Raw genomic sequence first — 16,276 nt, forward strand, 5'->3', positions numbered from 1 at the left:
TGTAAATATTTGTATCTTGTGAAAAAGGGAAAAGTTGTAGAAAACTCAGGTATTACAAATTGAGGAAGACGAGTACTGTATGATGGTGCATGAGTGGAGGAGGGTACTACTGATTGCCCTCCTGGTGAGTTCTGCGGGAATTTCCTTGTGTAGAACAGTTAGGGTTGAATGTGGAAGGGTTCTGGAGGATTTGTTCTTGCAAGTACTTGTACCTACCCTAGATCAGTCAGGGTTTTCTAATAGTAGCTACTTATGTAATTGACTTGCCCCTTTTTTTGCTTCAGTTTATGCCTTCACATAAGCTGATTGACTTTACTAAGGTTTTGTGATAGTGTATTAAAACATTTTATATGGTAGCTAGGAGACATAGAAACAACAGGTGAATTATGACTAAAATTAAGCCCTGAGGCAGTGAAGCTCTCCTTTTCATTCAGTTTCTGCAGGTACTTGACCTGTGTAAGTGTTTTGGATGGATAGTTACTTAATCAGCACAGAGAGCTACTGCTGCTTTTATGCACTTGATCTCTCCCACAGTAAGGAGTTGTGTCTTTCCTGAAGAAAAATATCTAAAATGGTTGGTTGTAGGCAGAATCCATAAAAAAAAGCAAGGACCTGATCAGCTCACTAAAGAGTTGTAATAGATGACCATCACTTAGTCTTGGAGGCTGCAAGATTGCCACTGGTGTGAACAAATACATTGGATGAATATCGGGTGGAAGTACAGTTGGGTTTCACAAGCATGGCATTTTTCTTCCCTGCACTTACGCAATCTGGAAACTTTCACAGGTAGATTTGGAATACTGGAAGCATTTTATAGAGATTTCTGAAATGAGAGAAATCCAGATATGTCACAGCTTCAGTAATGCACCATTGCTGGGGGCCTCCACCTTCATGTTAACAGTGAATCACTAGTGCAGCCTTACTCGTAAATACTGTTTGTGGTTCAGTGGATAGGAAACCAGAACATGTGCATCTCATGTACTATTGTGTACTCCATTCAGGAGTCTGGTGCTTGCTTCTGCATCTTTGAAATAATTTCCTACTTTGTCAGTTGCTTATAGGGAATACTATTTGAGGGTGGGGTCAAGCATGTAGTACCGCAATTTTATTAGGATGGGCTTCAGCACATATAATGTCAATTATATCAGCTTTTGTGTTTGCTTTTTGGATTCCGAGAACCAAATGTAGGCTGTGTTGACTCAGTCAAAGTCGAGCCAAAATGTCTGACTTTGTTCTGCCTGGTGCTCTGACTTGTGGTATTCCAAGCACATCATGGTTGGCTTGGAAGCTCAGCAGCACTTTTAAGTATTCCTGAAACTGTGCCTTGATTTTTTCTTTTTATGTACAACCTATGCAATAGTCCAGACTTCGACATTTCTAGAAAAAAGTTGCAGTTATTCCTGAAGCGTTCCTAACTGATTTCTATGGGATTTTAAGAGCTGTTAATTTTATTTACTTTCTGCTTAATATTGTTGAATGCTAACTTAAGTTTGTAAGGATTTTGCATAATGGCTGGCAAATGAAAACTCGTAGTGTTCATCAAATGATATTTGATATGTTAAAGTTGTAGCTAAATTTTAGAGGCATTTATTGTTGTTTTTTTTTTTACCAGAATCGTGTAGAGATAAATGATGTAGATCCTGAAGTTTTTAAAGAAATGATGAGGTTCATTTACACGGGAAAAGCACCAAACCTTGAAAAAATGGCTGACAATTTGTTAGCAGCTGCAGACAAAGTAAGTTATTGACTTTTAAATTCTCAAACCTCATGTTTGCTTGTGGAATTTTCTTCTAAAAAAAAAAACCCCAAACCTACCACTCTTTCAGATTGTGTATTTTTATTTTTTTTTAATTATGAGAAACAGATTTCATCAGAAATAGAGAAAGAAGGGAAAGGATAGCCTTTTAGCAATCGAAGGCTGATAAATCTTTCTTGACCAGAAGTATTTCAGATTAATTATATTTGCTACCCAATTTTTAATTTTTTTTTTTTTGAGACGAGATTGGAGACCATTAATATGCTTGGAAAATTGGTCTTGAATAAAATGTATCCTAGATCTTTGTGCTCTTGAAGAGGCTATATGCAAGTGTTTGAATTAACTGTGCTTCCTAAAGTACTGCTACTTCAGAACTTTCATCTTTTTGTTTTCCCTACAAACATAATAGTTTTAGCTTTTCATCTCTTCTGTATTGGAACTTTGTCTACTTTAAATTGTCACTCTGTGAAATACTTTTTCTACAATTATATTTGAGATAAAGGGGCTTTTAGTAGCACAGCAGTTAAGGTGAGATTATTCCCTATCATAATTTACAGTTTTCTAACTTTTGATCTCAATAACTGATTTTTTTTTTCTTCACTGCTTTACAGCTTGAGTTAAAGTTTTACTTAGCTATCCTCAGAGGACACACAGTTGTCTTTCCCTGAGGAGGCAGAAGTAGTTTAGAATCCAGAAAATACTTCATTGTGTGTAATTGAAGTTTTCATTCTCAGCTGCAATGGCAATTTCTTAAACTACCTTTGCAGTTTTGGTATTGGTTGAGCAATCATATCTTTAAGATATTAGTGGTGAAAATTACCTATTCTCATAATCAGTCCTGATATAAAGCATTTAACATAAGTCACACCAGTAGTTAATTTCAATAAAAAAATAGATGTATTTTTTTTTCTGGCAGTTTAATGGATTCTTAAGTTTTCAAGATCCTTTGACCTGGCCTTGGTAACTTGCCACTCTTGCTCTTTTCACTTCTCATTGCCAGCATCTTATCTTCCAAAACTGATGGTGTTTTACCAGGTTTCAGTATACCCAAATAGAAAGGTGAAGTGATGATATTTTATGAATGCTGGCCTTTATTTAGCGCATAATTGATAAATATAGATAATAAGTTGCAGTGGTGGGATTTTCTGCAATATCTGGGAATCAAAATGGAAACTTTATTCCTTTTGAATGTGAAATAATAATCTAAAAAAAAATTGTGTTTTACATTTTACAGAAGGCATTATTCCTACCAGGTAATACCCTTATTTAGAGTAAATAAATATCAGTTAGAACAAATCTACACTGCTGTATCTTGTGGAGCACTATAGAAATAAAATGGAAGTAAAAATGCATAGGTCTAGAAACATAGAAGTTAGCCCAATAATTTGACTTGAGTGGCATTTCTTCATTGTATTCAACAGTTGCTAATACAAATGTATAAGTGGCAACTTGAATATATGCTACTTGTGTCTAAAATTCTTTTCAGACTTGAAAGCTCTTATCTGGAGGATGCTGAACTAAATGGGATGGGTAAGCTCTCAGTAGTAATGTATACAGCTGAATGAAACCTGTTCGGACTATGACATCCTTCAGAAAAGCATAGTTTATTAATGCAGAATATAATGTGGGAATGCAATTCTTTTACATCAGCTTTCTGGTAGGCTGTGTCAAAGGTATGGAAGAAATAAAGAAATTCAGAGGTAGGGGTAGGACTGAACTTGGAATAAGCTAGTTTAATGTATTTTCCCGTGGACATTTTCATGAATGTTACCACTGTATAATTTCTTGCCCCTCACTTTGAGATGTATACATGTCTAATATAATTATAGAGCCTGTGTCTGTTTCTTGCTCTTCCTCCCCTACCAAACTGAAGGAAAATGAAAACTTCTGAATGAGTTATTTTTGTTCTAAAGTTCTCCTAGTAAAGCATTTGATCAGTTTGTGTCAAACCTAATACATGTCTTACCATTTGAGGACTCTTCAGTACAGCATACTGAATTAGAATTATCTGTTTGGAAGTGGTTTGACGTTAAGCTTGAGAGGCACCAAGGACTTTCATGACTGGAACTGTTGTAAAAACTGTAGAGGTACTGGTAGAAAAAATGAGTTTGAAGAATGATTAGTGTAGTTTTTTCTTTTATCAGTATGCACTGGAACGGCTGAAGGTCATGTGTGAGGAAGCACTCTGTAGTAACCTCTCGGTAGAAAATGTTGCTGACATTCTTATCCTCGCAGATTTGCACAGCGCTGAACAGTTAAAAGCACAAGCAATAGACTTCATTAACAGGCAAGTAGTATTTTTGAGACTGTACATATATTTGTATTTATGCTTTGTGTACCTTTTCATCATGAGCATGGCTCTTTCTTACAGGTGCAGTGTTCTTAGACAACTTGGGTGTAAAGATGGGAAAAACTGGAATAGCAAGTAAGTTTTCCTGCCTCATGATGTTCTGTACAAACACTGCTAAATAGACTGCAGATCTTAAGAACTGTTGCTTCATGTCCACACTACTGAGGCCAGTCACTGACTGTAAGTAAAGTAGGATTCAGCAGATGCTACCCCAGTTATGATTGCAACCTCCCCTTTAACTGATAGGTAGAGTTAATTGCCTTCTAACATGAGGTCCCTAACAATAGCTAGTTTTCCTTCCTCTCCCCCACTTGTATCAGTGCTGTGAGATGGTGGCAGCAACCTTTATAAATGGAACTTTTCTCTTGACTAACCAGGTTTATGCCTGGAGGAGTGACAACTCCAGTGTGGTTTCATGACTTGCTTAGGTCAATATGAGCCTGCAGTATTTCCAAAGAAAGGAGGGCAGTTGCTCTTTTTGCCTTTGGCAGTGTTTGTGCACCTTCCCACATGCCAGCACTAGTACTCTTGAGGCCACACAACTAGTCAGGTCCCTCTGCTCTGGCTGGCTCTCTAAGTGCTTCTGCCTACACTGGGAATAGGTCAAAAATATGTGGCTTAGACTGTAAGACCGATTGCGGCATGTGTTTGGAACAGCTCAAGTGAATCTCAGAATAGAAGACAGCCAGCAGTAGGCTGAAACAGTGAAATGAAGCAGAGCCCTTATCTTACTGTCAGAATCTCCAGAGAAGTTAAAATGTGTGTTGTACCAGTTGCTTTACAATTAGTGCTTCTCCTTTAACAACAACAACAACAAAAAATCTTCACAGGCCTAATGATTGAGCATGCTGTGGAAAAGGGAGTGGTAGAAGGTAAATAGTGAAATACCAGTAGAAAACTTAATAAAGATAAGTCGGCATACGTAACAATGTAAACTAGCAGATGTATTCCTTTTGAAGTGATTTGGAATTTACTGAGTTGACTTGTGTCTTGGCACATTGCTATTTAAGATGCTGGTCATCTTTGCTTCAGCTAAAGCATCTGCAATAAATCAGGGAAATAACGTGAGAAGGCCTGGCTTAATTTACTAACACTTGGCACCAGGGAGTCTGAACTTTGATATTGTTTCTCAAGGCACTTACCTTTACTGACTTGCAGCAGAAGATTAAAGGCTTGCATTAGGAATGTGCAAAGGTTATTTAGAGATCATATGGTACAGATGTTGTCTGTTAACTTTATGCTTGACAGTATTCCTGAAGCAGTATGAGGGTGATTATGAAAGGCGCTTGAAAATGCAGGGTAGCAGAAACCTGGGCCTGATGCATAAATTGTTGGTTCAAAATTACGAATTTATCCTGTGTCAATGCGGCATGCATACCGACCAGTGTAATGTTCTTCACATGCGGAAGAATCTATATTCACAAAAAAGTAAACATACACATTGAGAAAATACATAGCTTTTAATTTCCTGGATACTTGCTGAAATTTGTTGTTGCTTCTATGTTAGTTAAGAATCCATAGTGGCCATTGAAAGCCGTTCTGAGTGTAGTCTGTGATTTTGTACTGAAGGAGTGAATATTCTCATATATACTTGACTGGTAGTGAAACTGTGAGCTTGCAGTGAAGGGCTCTGTAGTCAGGCAGCTAATCTGTCTTCATTGCTTTTTCTAACATATGAACTGCATCATTTTTGCTGCTGTTTTGGCTGATTCATCTTGTCATCCTTCTCTCTCTAAACTGAGCATGCCCTTCTATGTAATGAAATTACTTTGTCTTCCCTAGCTTTTTGTGTCTACACTAGACCTCACTTTCTTCTAGATTTCCTCTTTTATTGTGTTTTTTCTGAGCGATTTCAAGGTGGTTATCTTAACACAGTGCCCAGTATTGGATGCAGGCCTCTAGCTAATGTGTTGCCAGTACTAAGTAAAGCAGAATAAGTAAGTACCTTATGTCCTACATGTGATGGTATTAGTATACCCAAATTGCAAGTTGCTGTTTCTTTCCTATGGCATCCTTACCAGCATTTATAAACTGGTGTCTCATAACGTTCAGCTGCTTTTCTGTGATAGTTGTCTTGCCTGCTCTTCTCAACTGTGTTTTTTTGCATTTGGTTTGTAAAGTTGTGTGACTATTATTAATACTTCTGTTTTCAGCCAAGCAACAGACATAATGGAAACAGCAGGCTGGAAGTCCATGATCCACTCCCACCCTCACTTAGTAGCAGAGGCCTTTCGCGCACTAGCATCTGCACAGTGTCCACAGTTTGGCATTCCACGCAAACGGCTAAAACAGTCATGAAATCTTCCATGAACTTTAGAGAAACTGAATTGACTCTACTCCATGTCCAGAGGTGTTTTCACAAACCATAAAAATTTTTTGTTATCCTTGTCCACAGAACAGAAGCTGAAAAAGCCTATTGTTTGCTTTTCAGATGGATAATTTATGGTTTAATCCTCAGCTTTAAATTAGACTGATTAATTCACTGAAAGGCCTTAAATTATCTTCAATGACTCTAGTCCATATAGTCTAATGTATCTTGATTTTTTTATTATTATTATTATTTTTTAATGTGCCTTGTCTTTTTGACTAGGCTCTGCAGGATTGCACTAGCGCCATAATGCAGTAAAGTTGATAACTGAAGATTAATTTTTGAAAGGGATCTTCCATTATTTTCAGAAGAAAAAAAAAAAGATTATAGTTTGGTCCTGTGCTAAACTGGAAGGTTTTAACTAGCCTCTCATTAAAAGCACTTGAATCAGAGGCACATAATGTACCCTAGGCAAGTGTTGAATATGGGGAGAGCCTGTTTACCTTCAGCAAATGCTTACAGGCTATTTATGGCAATATACTGCTTTGAACATAATTTATTTTTCATTGTGGGGGCAAATATGCAACGGTTTGGCCCAAAAATGTATTTTCATTACAGTTTGTAATGCTTACTGTGTGTGTGTCAAAGCTGTCCAAATGGTAAAAAGAAACACAGAATAAACCTCTTGCTTGTGTTTCTTTATGGTCCATCATTAGTTTACATTTAATGCAGAACAGAACAGAGGTAAAGATTGTTCAATGTGAAAACAGAATAGTATTGTATAAGGAAAAAAAATATATCCCATGTGTATGGTTACATAGGAAAGTAAAGGATGCATAGAATGACCAAATGTAAATTGAAGAAATGGGCCAAATGGATTCTGAATATGCACTTTTAATGTGTAACTTTTGTATGTTGTGTGGTACATATATATTTTGCTTTTGATGAATTAATGAGGTACAGGTAACTGTGGCTTAACTTTTTAGATACATTTTAAGATGCCCACAGCCACATGGGATTTAGTTTTGTTAGAAAAGAAAGGCATGTCTTTTAAGACTCAATTGAAGGTGGCTATTGCAAGCTTTCGTATTTAAGTAACAGAATATTTTTGCTTATTTGAAAAAGGCATGTGAATGGCAAAGTTTTGAAGGGTTTTTTCCCATCTTGACCTATGTGCATAGCTTTCATTAACACCTAAGAAGGTTATGTACACATCAAGAGGAATATTTCCCTGAAATGTCAGATGGAGTTTGCAAGCAAAGACTTGCTCAGTCTTGCATTTCGGTTATTGTGCTAGCATTGTGGATGGTATTGAAATTCTGCATAATGTGAAAAGGATGAAACATTTATAAACTGCTTGTCATGGGCCAGTTCTTTATGATGCGAACCTTAGCTTTAATATCAACATCCTCAGTGTTTGATAGCATTGTTTACAATTGGGAGGAAAAGTCTGCAGTAGTGCACACTCTAAATGTTTCCTGAGTTACTGCATTGAGTTTACTGTAATAGTGATAGTATGCTATACCTTTTGGGGAAGACAGTGGGGAATGGGAGAGATCTCACCTAATTTATGAACATATTTGCATAAGGGGGTTAGGTTGCCTATTAAAAAAAAGTCACGCAGGGAGGAGAGAGGAAGAATTTCAGATTGTTTACTATCTTAAAATCTATCTCCATCCTCATTTCATTAGGATTCATCTAATTGCTCTGAAGGAAATTTTTAGAGGAAAGAGTATATAGTTTTATACTTTGGCACCTAGGATATCACTAGCAAAGGTAAATTGGAAAAAATGCTCAGTTCCATTTTGAACAATAAAATAACCTCTAAAGATGCATTTTCTTCTTACCTTCTAACTAAATCTTTATGATGGATAAACTGTAAAATCAGAAACTTTAATAGAACGTAAGGCATCAAATTATATATTTGCAGAGATTTATCCTTTTATGAATTTTAAAGTATTTATCTAAAATAAGATCTCATAAACATTCTTCACAGTAAGACAAAACTAATTGTTCTCTCCAAAATAGTGATGTTTTTGCTGCACTGTGTAATGCGTTAGGACTATATATCCTCATACTCATCACTGGTAAAACTTGCAGCTCTAACATACGAAGTGACTTGAATATTTAATGCTGTAATGATTGTCCAGTTCAGCTTACTCAAAAATATCAGCGTACAGTAATCAAATGGAAAGCTTAAGGACTTTTATGAATTTTTTTTTAATAGAAAGTTAACAGCACACTTTGTACCAAAAAATGTCAGACACTATGCTGTAATATTACCTACATTGTAGAGTGTCCACTTTTCAAGTCAGACAATGTGTATCATACATTACACTAACAGGAAAAAAAAACAAACAACCCACATGGTGATTGATCTGTTTAGATATTTTCTTATGTATGTTTTGAAGTTTCGTCAGCTCTTGCGAAAAAAGTGAAACAGTTGCTGTATTATTAAGTGAGTGCACTAATTATTCACCTCTTATTCTTTAATTAACTACATGCAGTGTTCTCACTGGAACAGGGCTGGCTGGTAATTACAACCTTCTCCTTTGGAGTCAGTAGCTTGTTTTTATTCCCCACATCTCAAGAGCTTGCCCTTCAAAACCTCAGTTGTCAGTTCTAAGTGCAGCAGGTATGAAAATATCTAGATACAAATGGACAGTTTTTTTCAGGCTGAAATGTTAAGGGTTTTTCTTAGTTTTATATATGTATTAGGAATATAATGTATGAAGGTGCCATGTTTTGGCTTGCCAACACTACTCCCTCAGATAGATGTGAACCATTGCTTCCATACTTTTCTGGGGAGAACCCTGCATGTGTCCTGTGTGTGCGTGCGTGTGTGTGTATGACTGTGCGGTGTTTTTTGTCAAGAATGACTTTCTAAAAATAAGGACTCAATTTGCTGTTAAAATGCTATGATTTTTTTTTTTTATTTGAACCTCTCCTAAGGAGACGCTTTGGGTGGGAGATGCTTCAATAAATGATCCTTATTTCAGAGTCCATTTACTGCATGCAGAAGTATGAACACATTGTGCCTTTTTAGGAAACCGTTGTAATGAAGGGAATATTTAACAGGACACAAGATCTTTTTTAAAAGGTAATCTTAAAGGTGGAGTATGCTATTTGATATACAATTGAGATGGAAAAGTTAAAAATTGCCCGTTTAGGCTCTGTTGCATGTTGATTCTTTCTACCTAAATTCAGTTTCACTGAGGTGGAAACTACACAAAAAAGTGGAATAAGTATTATAGATACAAGTTGAGTAATGGTATATTTTTGTGAAAATGTGAAAATATTTGCTGTTACAAGATAAGCGTATGTCAAAATGTGATAATCATGGACACAAAGTTAGTTTCACAATTTAGTCTGTTTTTCTAAACATTGGGTATAAAATCCACCTTTGCACAGACGGTCAGTAGAAGACGTACATGGAGATTATGTTCCTTTTAAATCCTTATAGTAAGTTTTCTCCCTTGGGAGAATAAAACGATGTGCTGTATTTGAAACTGTGTTTCATGAAAGACAGTGAATTGCAAATATGAGATATTGCTACCTGAAATACTGTTCAATTTCATTGGATTTTACAGTTGGTTAAAATTTCTGAGTTTAAGGGATTTACTTTTTGTAATTGACAAATGGAATGTTAACTGTCTGCTGTCTGGTGTTGATAGTGCATTTAGTGCAGAGCTTAGCTCCTTAGCTAGCAAGACACTGACTTAGTCTCATAACTTGGCTTCTGCTTACAGTAAATGGACTACATTTGTAAAGGGAATTCACTATTTCAAGTGTTTTGCAAGGAACTTCACTGTATTTGTAACCTGGTTTTTGAAGGTGTAAGATCAATGAGTCTTATTTTAGAAATTAAACCAGTGAAATGACTTAGACCTGTTTTGCGGTGGAAATGATTAAAAGCATTCAGATATGTAAACAGTTGTATCAAACCATCCAGCCTTTTTTTATCAGCTGATGTTAATGGTGAAATACTTTTTGTACCTTGTTGCTGAAAATATTTTTGCATTTCAGCACATCAAGTTACAATAAAGTTGTTACTTATACAGAATGTGTCTGTGTGGCTTGTATTTGGTTTATTTCCTGTATATGTTCACAGTCGCTACTTTTGCTTCTCTCCTTTTGAAAAAGGAATTTTTCCAGCATTGTCAGTCTGTCTGGCATGAAATACACTGCTGTCCTTTGAAAACCAGTTTTTGGGGAAGATCATAGTGAAGATCAGAGCAAGACTGCAATAACTTAATTATTTTTTCATTTTGACACCTTCAAATAACTTCAAGGTCTGAACAGCTTATAACTTGCCTACCTGAGAAATGACTGCCTTTACACAGACTCTGTCAGAACTGATACTGGGTGGGAAGAAGAGTTGATCTTATGGTCATGAAGGTGGACTTCGTAGTTTTGAAGAGATTTGGTTTCTTTTTCCACCTGCTATCAAAACCTGGTTGGTTTTTTTTTTGTCAAGGAGTATAGGCTCATATGACTACATACAACAGGAATGTTGCTTGCATTTGTTATAGGAGAAGTGGTATGCAGGAGTAATCCCTATGGGTAGTTCATGGGATTTAATATGTTTATAGATATTTTTGCAAAGATAGGACTGTTGATATGCTGCTCCACGTGTTTGACTTTGGACGTGCTGAACTCATGAAAACAGTAATGTCAAGGTAAGTCACTTTATAAGAAATGTCACAGGCTGTTTGAACAAACATAATTACTTGGTTTGTGTTATCTAGGCTACGTCGAAAACACAGCACAGTTGACCATTGCAGTTCTTCCCAAGATGACTTGGGTAACAAATAAGGATACAGAACTGTCATCACAAGGCTCCTGTGGGTATCTTAGCATAGCACATTGCTGTTTTATGTGTAGGTACACGCAAAGTTCTCCACGTTTGCTTAAAACATAAATCCCTTAAATTACTTTCCAATGATTGAGCTTGATGTTACTCATGGGGCTAACAGCAACAGTAGTGTAACTTGCACCTTCACAGGCAGTTTCAGTAACTTCCAAGGAAAACATGACTAGTTACCCCTATGAATGGCAATCAGTTATTTGTGCAAGTCCAAATTTTTGAACTGAGCTTCAACTTCTAGGTAGAGAATATTAAACTTCATTATTTCTTTTATTTTAGAAAGCTATATTTTTATCCATGGTCTTTCTGAAGTAATTTTTCTTGATGTATAGCTTCTCATTCAAAAGTTTTCTTCATTATTCATCAGAATGGATTCAGTTGGCATTGATGAAAAAAGCACCTATTTTCCTTCTAAAATTCTGATGGCCTTTTGGGTGTAAATAAAGCTTTTCCTCCTTTTAGTTGAATGCTTCTGTTTTAAAGTATTTTATGGTGTCAGTTTATCTGAATCTTGGTTTAACTAAAATACTACTAGTAACTCTGGCAGGTTTCTGGGAATTCTCATTGTAAGTCCAGTGTATGCCCTTTTCTTTCTTTAAAAGGGGAAAGCTCAAATAATGAATCTTGATTGGTAGGATATGCTATTAGAACAAAAAGCAGCTCTTGTATACCAAAGTGCCAGCCCCGCCATATGCTGTAGGCAGTTTGATGTGCTATGAGTAGTGCCAGCTTAAGCAGTCCCCATTACAGCTACTAGAAGAAAAGTTTCTCAGTCACAGCCGAGAAGTACTGATTAAAACGTCTTTGTGCCGCTTTGCCAGACTTAGTAGTTACTGACTAATCACAACAACTTGCATCTTAACTTTATCAGCAATTCTGATATACTCTAGAATCTTATCTACCTTAATATTCAATGTGGTTTTTGCTTTGTTTAGCAAAGGATTCATTAATTTTAGCTATGATCTGTATGAAAGAATATAACCTTTTAATGTCTTTGTATGTTTCAGATGACTTCTGTTACAATTAGTATTTGTTAAAGTGTTACCCATTCCACTACAAATTTTACTTGCCATATTTATTAAGTAAATTATAATCAAACTACTTCCATTATCCACAAGTAACTTTGCACTTAACGTTGTGATGGTATGGTAATGGAGGAAATGCTGTTAATTGCTGTTAGAGTAGGTTTGAACAGCTTATCTTTCCGCAAACTTCTTGGTAATTTTCCACTAGAGGAATATTTTTTTATTGTTGATTTTGAAGATTCCTTCTTTGTTATCTCGGAGAAATCTGGAAGAAATGTAAGTGCAGAAGCTGGAGCATTGCAAATGCGTGATGTTGAAGGACTTGTATTTTCCACTACAAGCACTGCATCTAGGAAAAGAATACCCACCAAAACCCAGACTTAACTGTGACAATCCACCGGTGCTTTGGAATAGAGGTGTCATGCCAGTGGTTGTCTAATAAGTTATATTTTAAACAGTATGTGAAGTTGATGCTTTAATTATAAAATTGAGTTTCTCATACATTAAATATAAATAACAGAAATGAGCTTGTGATTCGATGCTCAGGAGGGAAAAGTAATTTTGCAGAGTTGCCTGGCCTTGGCTTATAGAGAAACCACCAAGAATAGTTTGAGTTCTCAGTTAAAGTATTTTGAAGGACACTTAGAGCTGTAGCAATCATGATGATCATCCTGTAAAGCAGTGTGGATTTGGCTTCCTTTGAAAACACTACCTGACACTAACATTTTTGTCTTGTGTTCTTAGTACAGTTTGGAGCATAACTATTTCATGCAGGTGTTGGTTTTCAATCAACAGTATATATGATGAGTGAAAAATCTGTGCTCTGCCAAACTCATGCATGTTTCATGCGTTGGCAGTGATAGTCATGTAGGAAATAAACTTCACTATGTCAAATTTTGTGCTGCTGATCAAAGCAGAGGCGATTTGTGATGCATTTTAAGCAGCTATGGGTTTTGACTTCCTGCATTTCTCACTGAATAGTTGACTGAGCCATTTCAGTTAATAAAGGTAAATTTTGAAGCATATGCAAAAAAAAACTTTCTAATAGGGTGACTTCTGAAAGCATAGAAGCTCTAAGTGCAGGGTAGCCTATTTTAACCTCAATTGCCAAGTAAACTTTAAAATTTCTATTTTTAAATTGGTAACTTTCTATGAGCTTTAAAATCTCGTGTATCGCATACACAATTTTCTAACTCAGCTGTGTCAAGGTTATCAAGTCTTGACATTTTAAATCAGACTATCTACATGTTACTGAAGAATGAAACTAAAATATTTACCTGCTGTGGCCAGCAAAGAGTAAATCTTGCTAGGATTGTTCTGCATCCGTAGATTAAGAGCCGTGATGTTCTCCATAAACCCACACCATATGTTTTAAAAGGAGGAAAAAAAACCACACACAAACACACACACAAAAAAAAACACAACACAACACCCAAACTATTAAATTTTGCATCTTGTCCCTGTCAGATCTTGCAGATGGCTGTTCCTTTTGGACACATGCATGTGGGAGTTTTTTCCACTGGCAAGGCTCAGTTTCTCCCTTACAGCAGGACTTTGTGTTGTTACGCTGGCTCACAAAAGCCTATGCCGTTTTACCTGGGGAGGATTATCCCAGGGGAACAGAAGGACTAAAATTTATTTACCTCTTTTCCTGCTGCTGTGTTAAGGACTGGTATGCAGGGAAGCATGCCAAGGGTGTGCTCACTAAGGCTAGCTGCCAAGTTGGTTGCTGAAAGTGCATCTGAAGTTAACCAAAGGTGTTTGATATAGGTTGCTGGGGCATCTAAGTTATGGACAAGCTTCTAAGCTCCCTCTTTGCTGTTATTTCATAGGTATTTATATGGTCTTCGCTGTAACCATGGGACAAATAATGCCTGCTCCTTGTTGCGTACTTACTGGCTTTTCTGGTCAATGTGAATTTGAGGTGTAGGTATGGAGCAGTGTGGATATCTTTTTGAATGGAACTTTTTCTTCAAATGCCTTCTTGTTTTCTGTTTTATTTTTCAGAATGTGTGCTTGCACTTTGTAAATAATTTAAATGCAGAATAACTAGTGAACCTGCAAAAGCTCTGTAACGAAATTTCAGCAAGTTCCGTTTCCCTGATTGAGAGAAATGGACATGGAAATTTCTTTGTAACTGTGCCTGCTAACAAAAAATGTATCATATCAGGTGTAGTAAATCTCTAAACAAAGAGGGGGGGGTTAAACTGTATACTAGATTACTGGTAAAACACTTTGCATTTTCTTAATGCTAGAATAGCAGGCATCTACTCTTGACAAGCTGACAGACCAGAGAATTGAAACTTAATGAATCTTAATGCTTTCTATCATGTACTTCAATTTTCTCAAATTAGTTCTCCAGTTAGTTTAGTCTTTGTGAAGGATGATTAATGATAATTAATGCATTCTTATAATTTGCATATTCAAGCTCCAGTGTTTCTAAAAAAAAATGCAATTTGTATACATGGGCAAACCAGGTTTATCTGTTGCTTCTTTGGGGTGTTCGGAATTTCAGTTTTCAGGGAGAGTCTGGTAGATGCGTTAGGTAGTTCAATGTATTTTTTTCCTTAAGAAATGTTTTGGGCACAAACGCAGATCCTGGCTCTTTTCTATAAAAGCAGTTTCTTCCCAGCTACTTTTTAGTAGGTCAGCAGGAATGTAGGGATGCAAAGCTGCCATCAGGAGCCTTAACTCATCCTGGAGTTAAGGGTGAGTTAAGGGTGAGTTAAGGGTGAGTTAAGGGTGAGTTAAGGGTGAGTTAAGGGTGAGTTAAGGGTGAGTTAAGGGTGAGCTTTGGAATACATTTAGATCTGCAAGATGTCAGAACAGGTGAATCCTGTAGGCATTTACTCTTCAGAGGGTTTGGTTTTCTTTTAGAGTTTCTATATGCCTCCTTTATGTTGTCCTTTCTTTGGTTTTGTCTTACTCCTAATACACACCCATGGGGGGATTTATCCAGATACGTCATCATACTAATTTTGTGCTTAAGATCAGCAGCATGAGGTTGTGAAAGCCATTGGGTTTTTTTGTCTGCATAGGAGCTTAAGCTTTCCATGCTGCTTTGCAGGTATACAACATTTGGGTCTCAAAAAAAAAAACCCAAATAAATAAAATTTTGGTTTCTGCTTAATTAGTCCTGCATCTTCTGGTAGAAATGCTTGTCCAGAGGAAAGAACTGAGATCAAACAAAGTATTTTCTCAGTAGCTGAGGGAAAAAAAGGACAGTAGGACAAAACTTCATAATAGATTGACAGGAAATAAAGATTCAGCTTGGATAAATAGAATATATTTGGCAGAATAATCAGCTGAAACAGATTTTGTGCAAAGGAGATGCTTTAAAGCTACTAGTGCAGAAAAATACCTTGAGGCTATAATGAGCACTGTGCAAGATGGAACCTTGCAAACATATTAAATCGGCATGACTGATTTATAAACAGGTATCATGCTAGGAAGGTCAGGTGAAATGATACGTTTGTATTCAGCTTTCGATCTTGCCCAAACTACCACTTAGTTCTAGATCATTTTGGCATTCTTCTGCATCTGGGAGAACATTGGGCCAGGCAACATAAATATTCAGGGAGTAAAAATGATTATGTATATAACATTAGTTGTTGAGGATACTCCATGTGGTATAAACCCAAGAGCATTTCTAAGCTGGGCTAATTTTGTGTAATAATAATTATCTCTGCACTCTTGGTCATAGCCATTCTATGAGCAATCATATTTACTCTAGTTCATTGTATTTACTTTAAGTCAGTACTATCAGCAAGTCCATAATCTTCCCTTATTGCTTGTTTGCAGAGAGCAGACCAAACATTTGTTCCTAATTCCTCCAGATAAAAATGTGTAAAGGAAGGTGCTGTTGCACTGAGACTGTGCTTTACTATAATCCTTGTTTGTGTTTTCACATGAATTACAAAATTGTAAGGAAGTTTTTATGGGCATGAATGTGCCTCTTGCTTCATTCGTT

The 16,276-nt window shown here is 36.4% G+C and overlaps 1 protein-coding gene across 4 annotated transcripts in view; it reads left to right on the forward strand.

Annotated features, from left to right (window-relative positions):
• The window catches only part of SPOPL (speckle type BTB/POZ protein like), a 39,044-nt gene extending 28,567 nt beyond the window's left edge, over positions 1-10,477 (forward strand). For 2 of the 4 annotated variants that reach the window (XM_061444875.1, XM_061444883.1), the window contains exons 8-11: positions 1,613-1,735; positions 3,901-4,043; positions 4,128-4,181; positions 6,260-10,477. In XM_061444875.1, coding sequence (XP_061300859.1) covers positions 1,613-1,735; positions 3,901-4,043; positions 4,128-4,181; positions 6,260-6,404 — 465 coding nt within the window. In that variant the 3' untranslated portion in view covers positions 6,405-10,477. Of the gene's footprint in view, positions 1-1,612; positions 1,736-3,900; positions 4,044-4,127; positions 4,287-6,259 lie in introns of all 4 variants that reach the window. The other 2 variants (XR_009741784.1, XM_061444891.1) reach the window with 2 other exon arrangements.
• The last annotated feature ends 5,799 nt before the right edge of the window (positions 10,478-16,276 follow it).

This window comes from Pezoporus flaviventris, unplaced genomic scaffold (assembly GCF_033815535.1).
Source record: "Pezoporus flaviventris isolate CSIRO_AGI_PZ_B2104156 unplaced genomic scaffold, CSIRO_AGI_Pfla_v1 ptg000001l, whole genome shotgun sequence".
Lineage (NCBI taxonomy): Eukaryota > Metazoa > Chordata > Aves > Psittaciformes > Psittacidae > Pezoporus > Pezoporus flaviventris.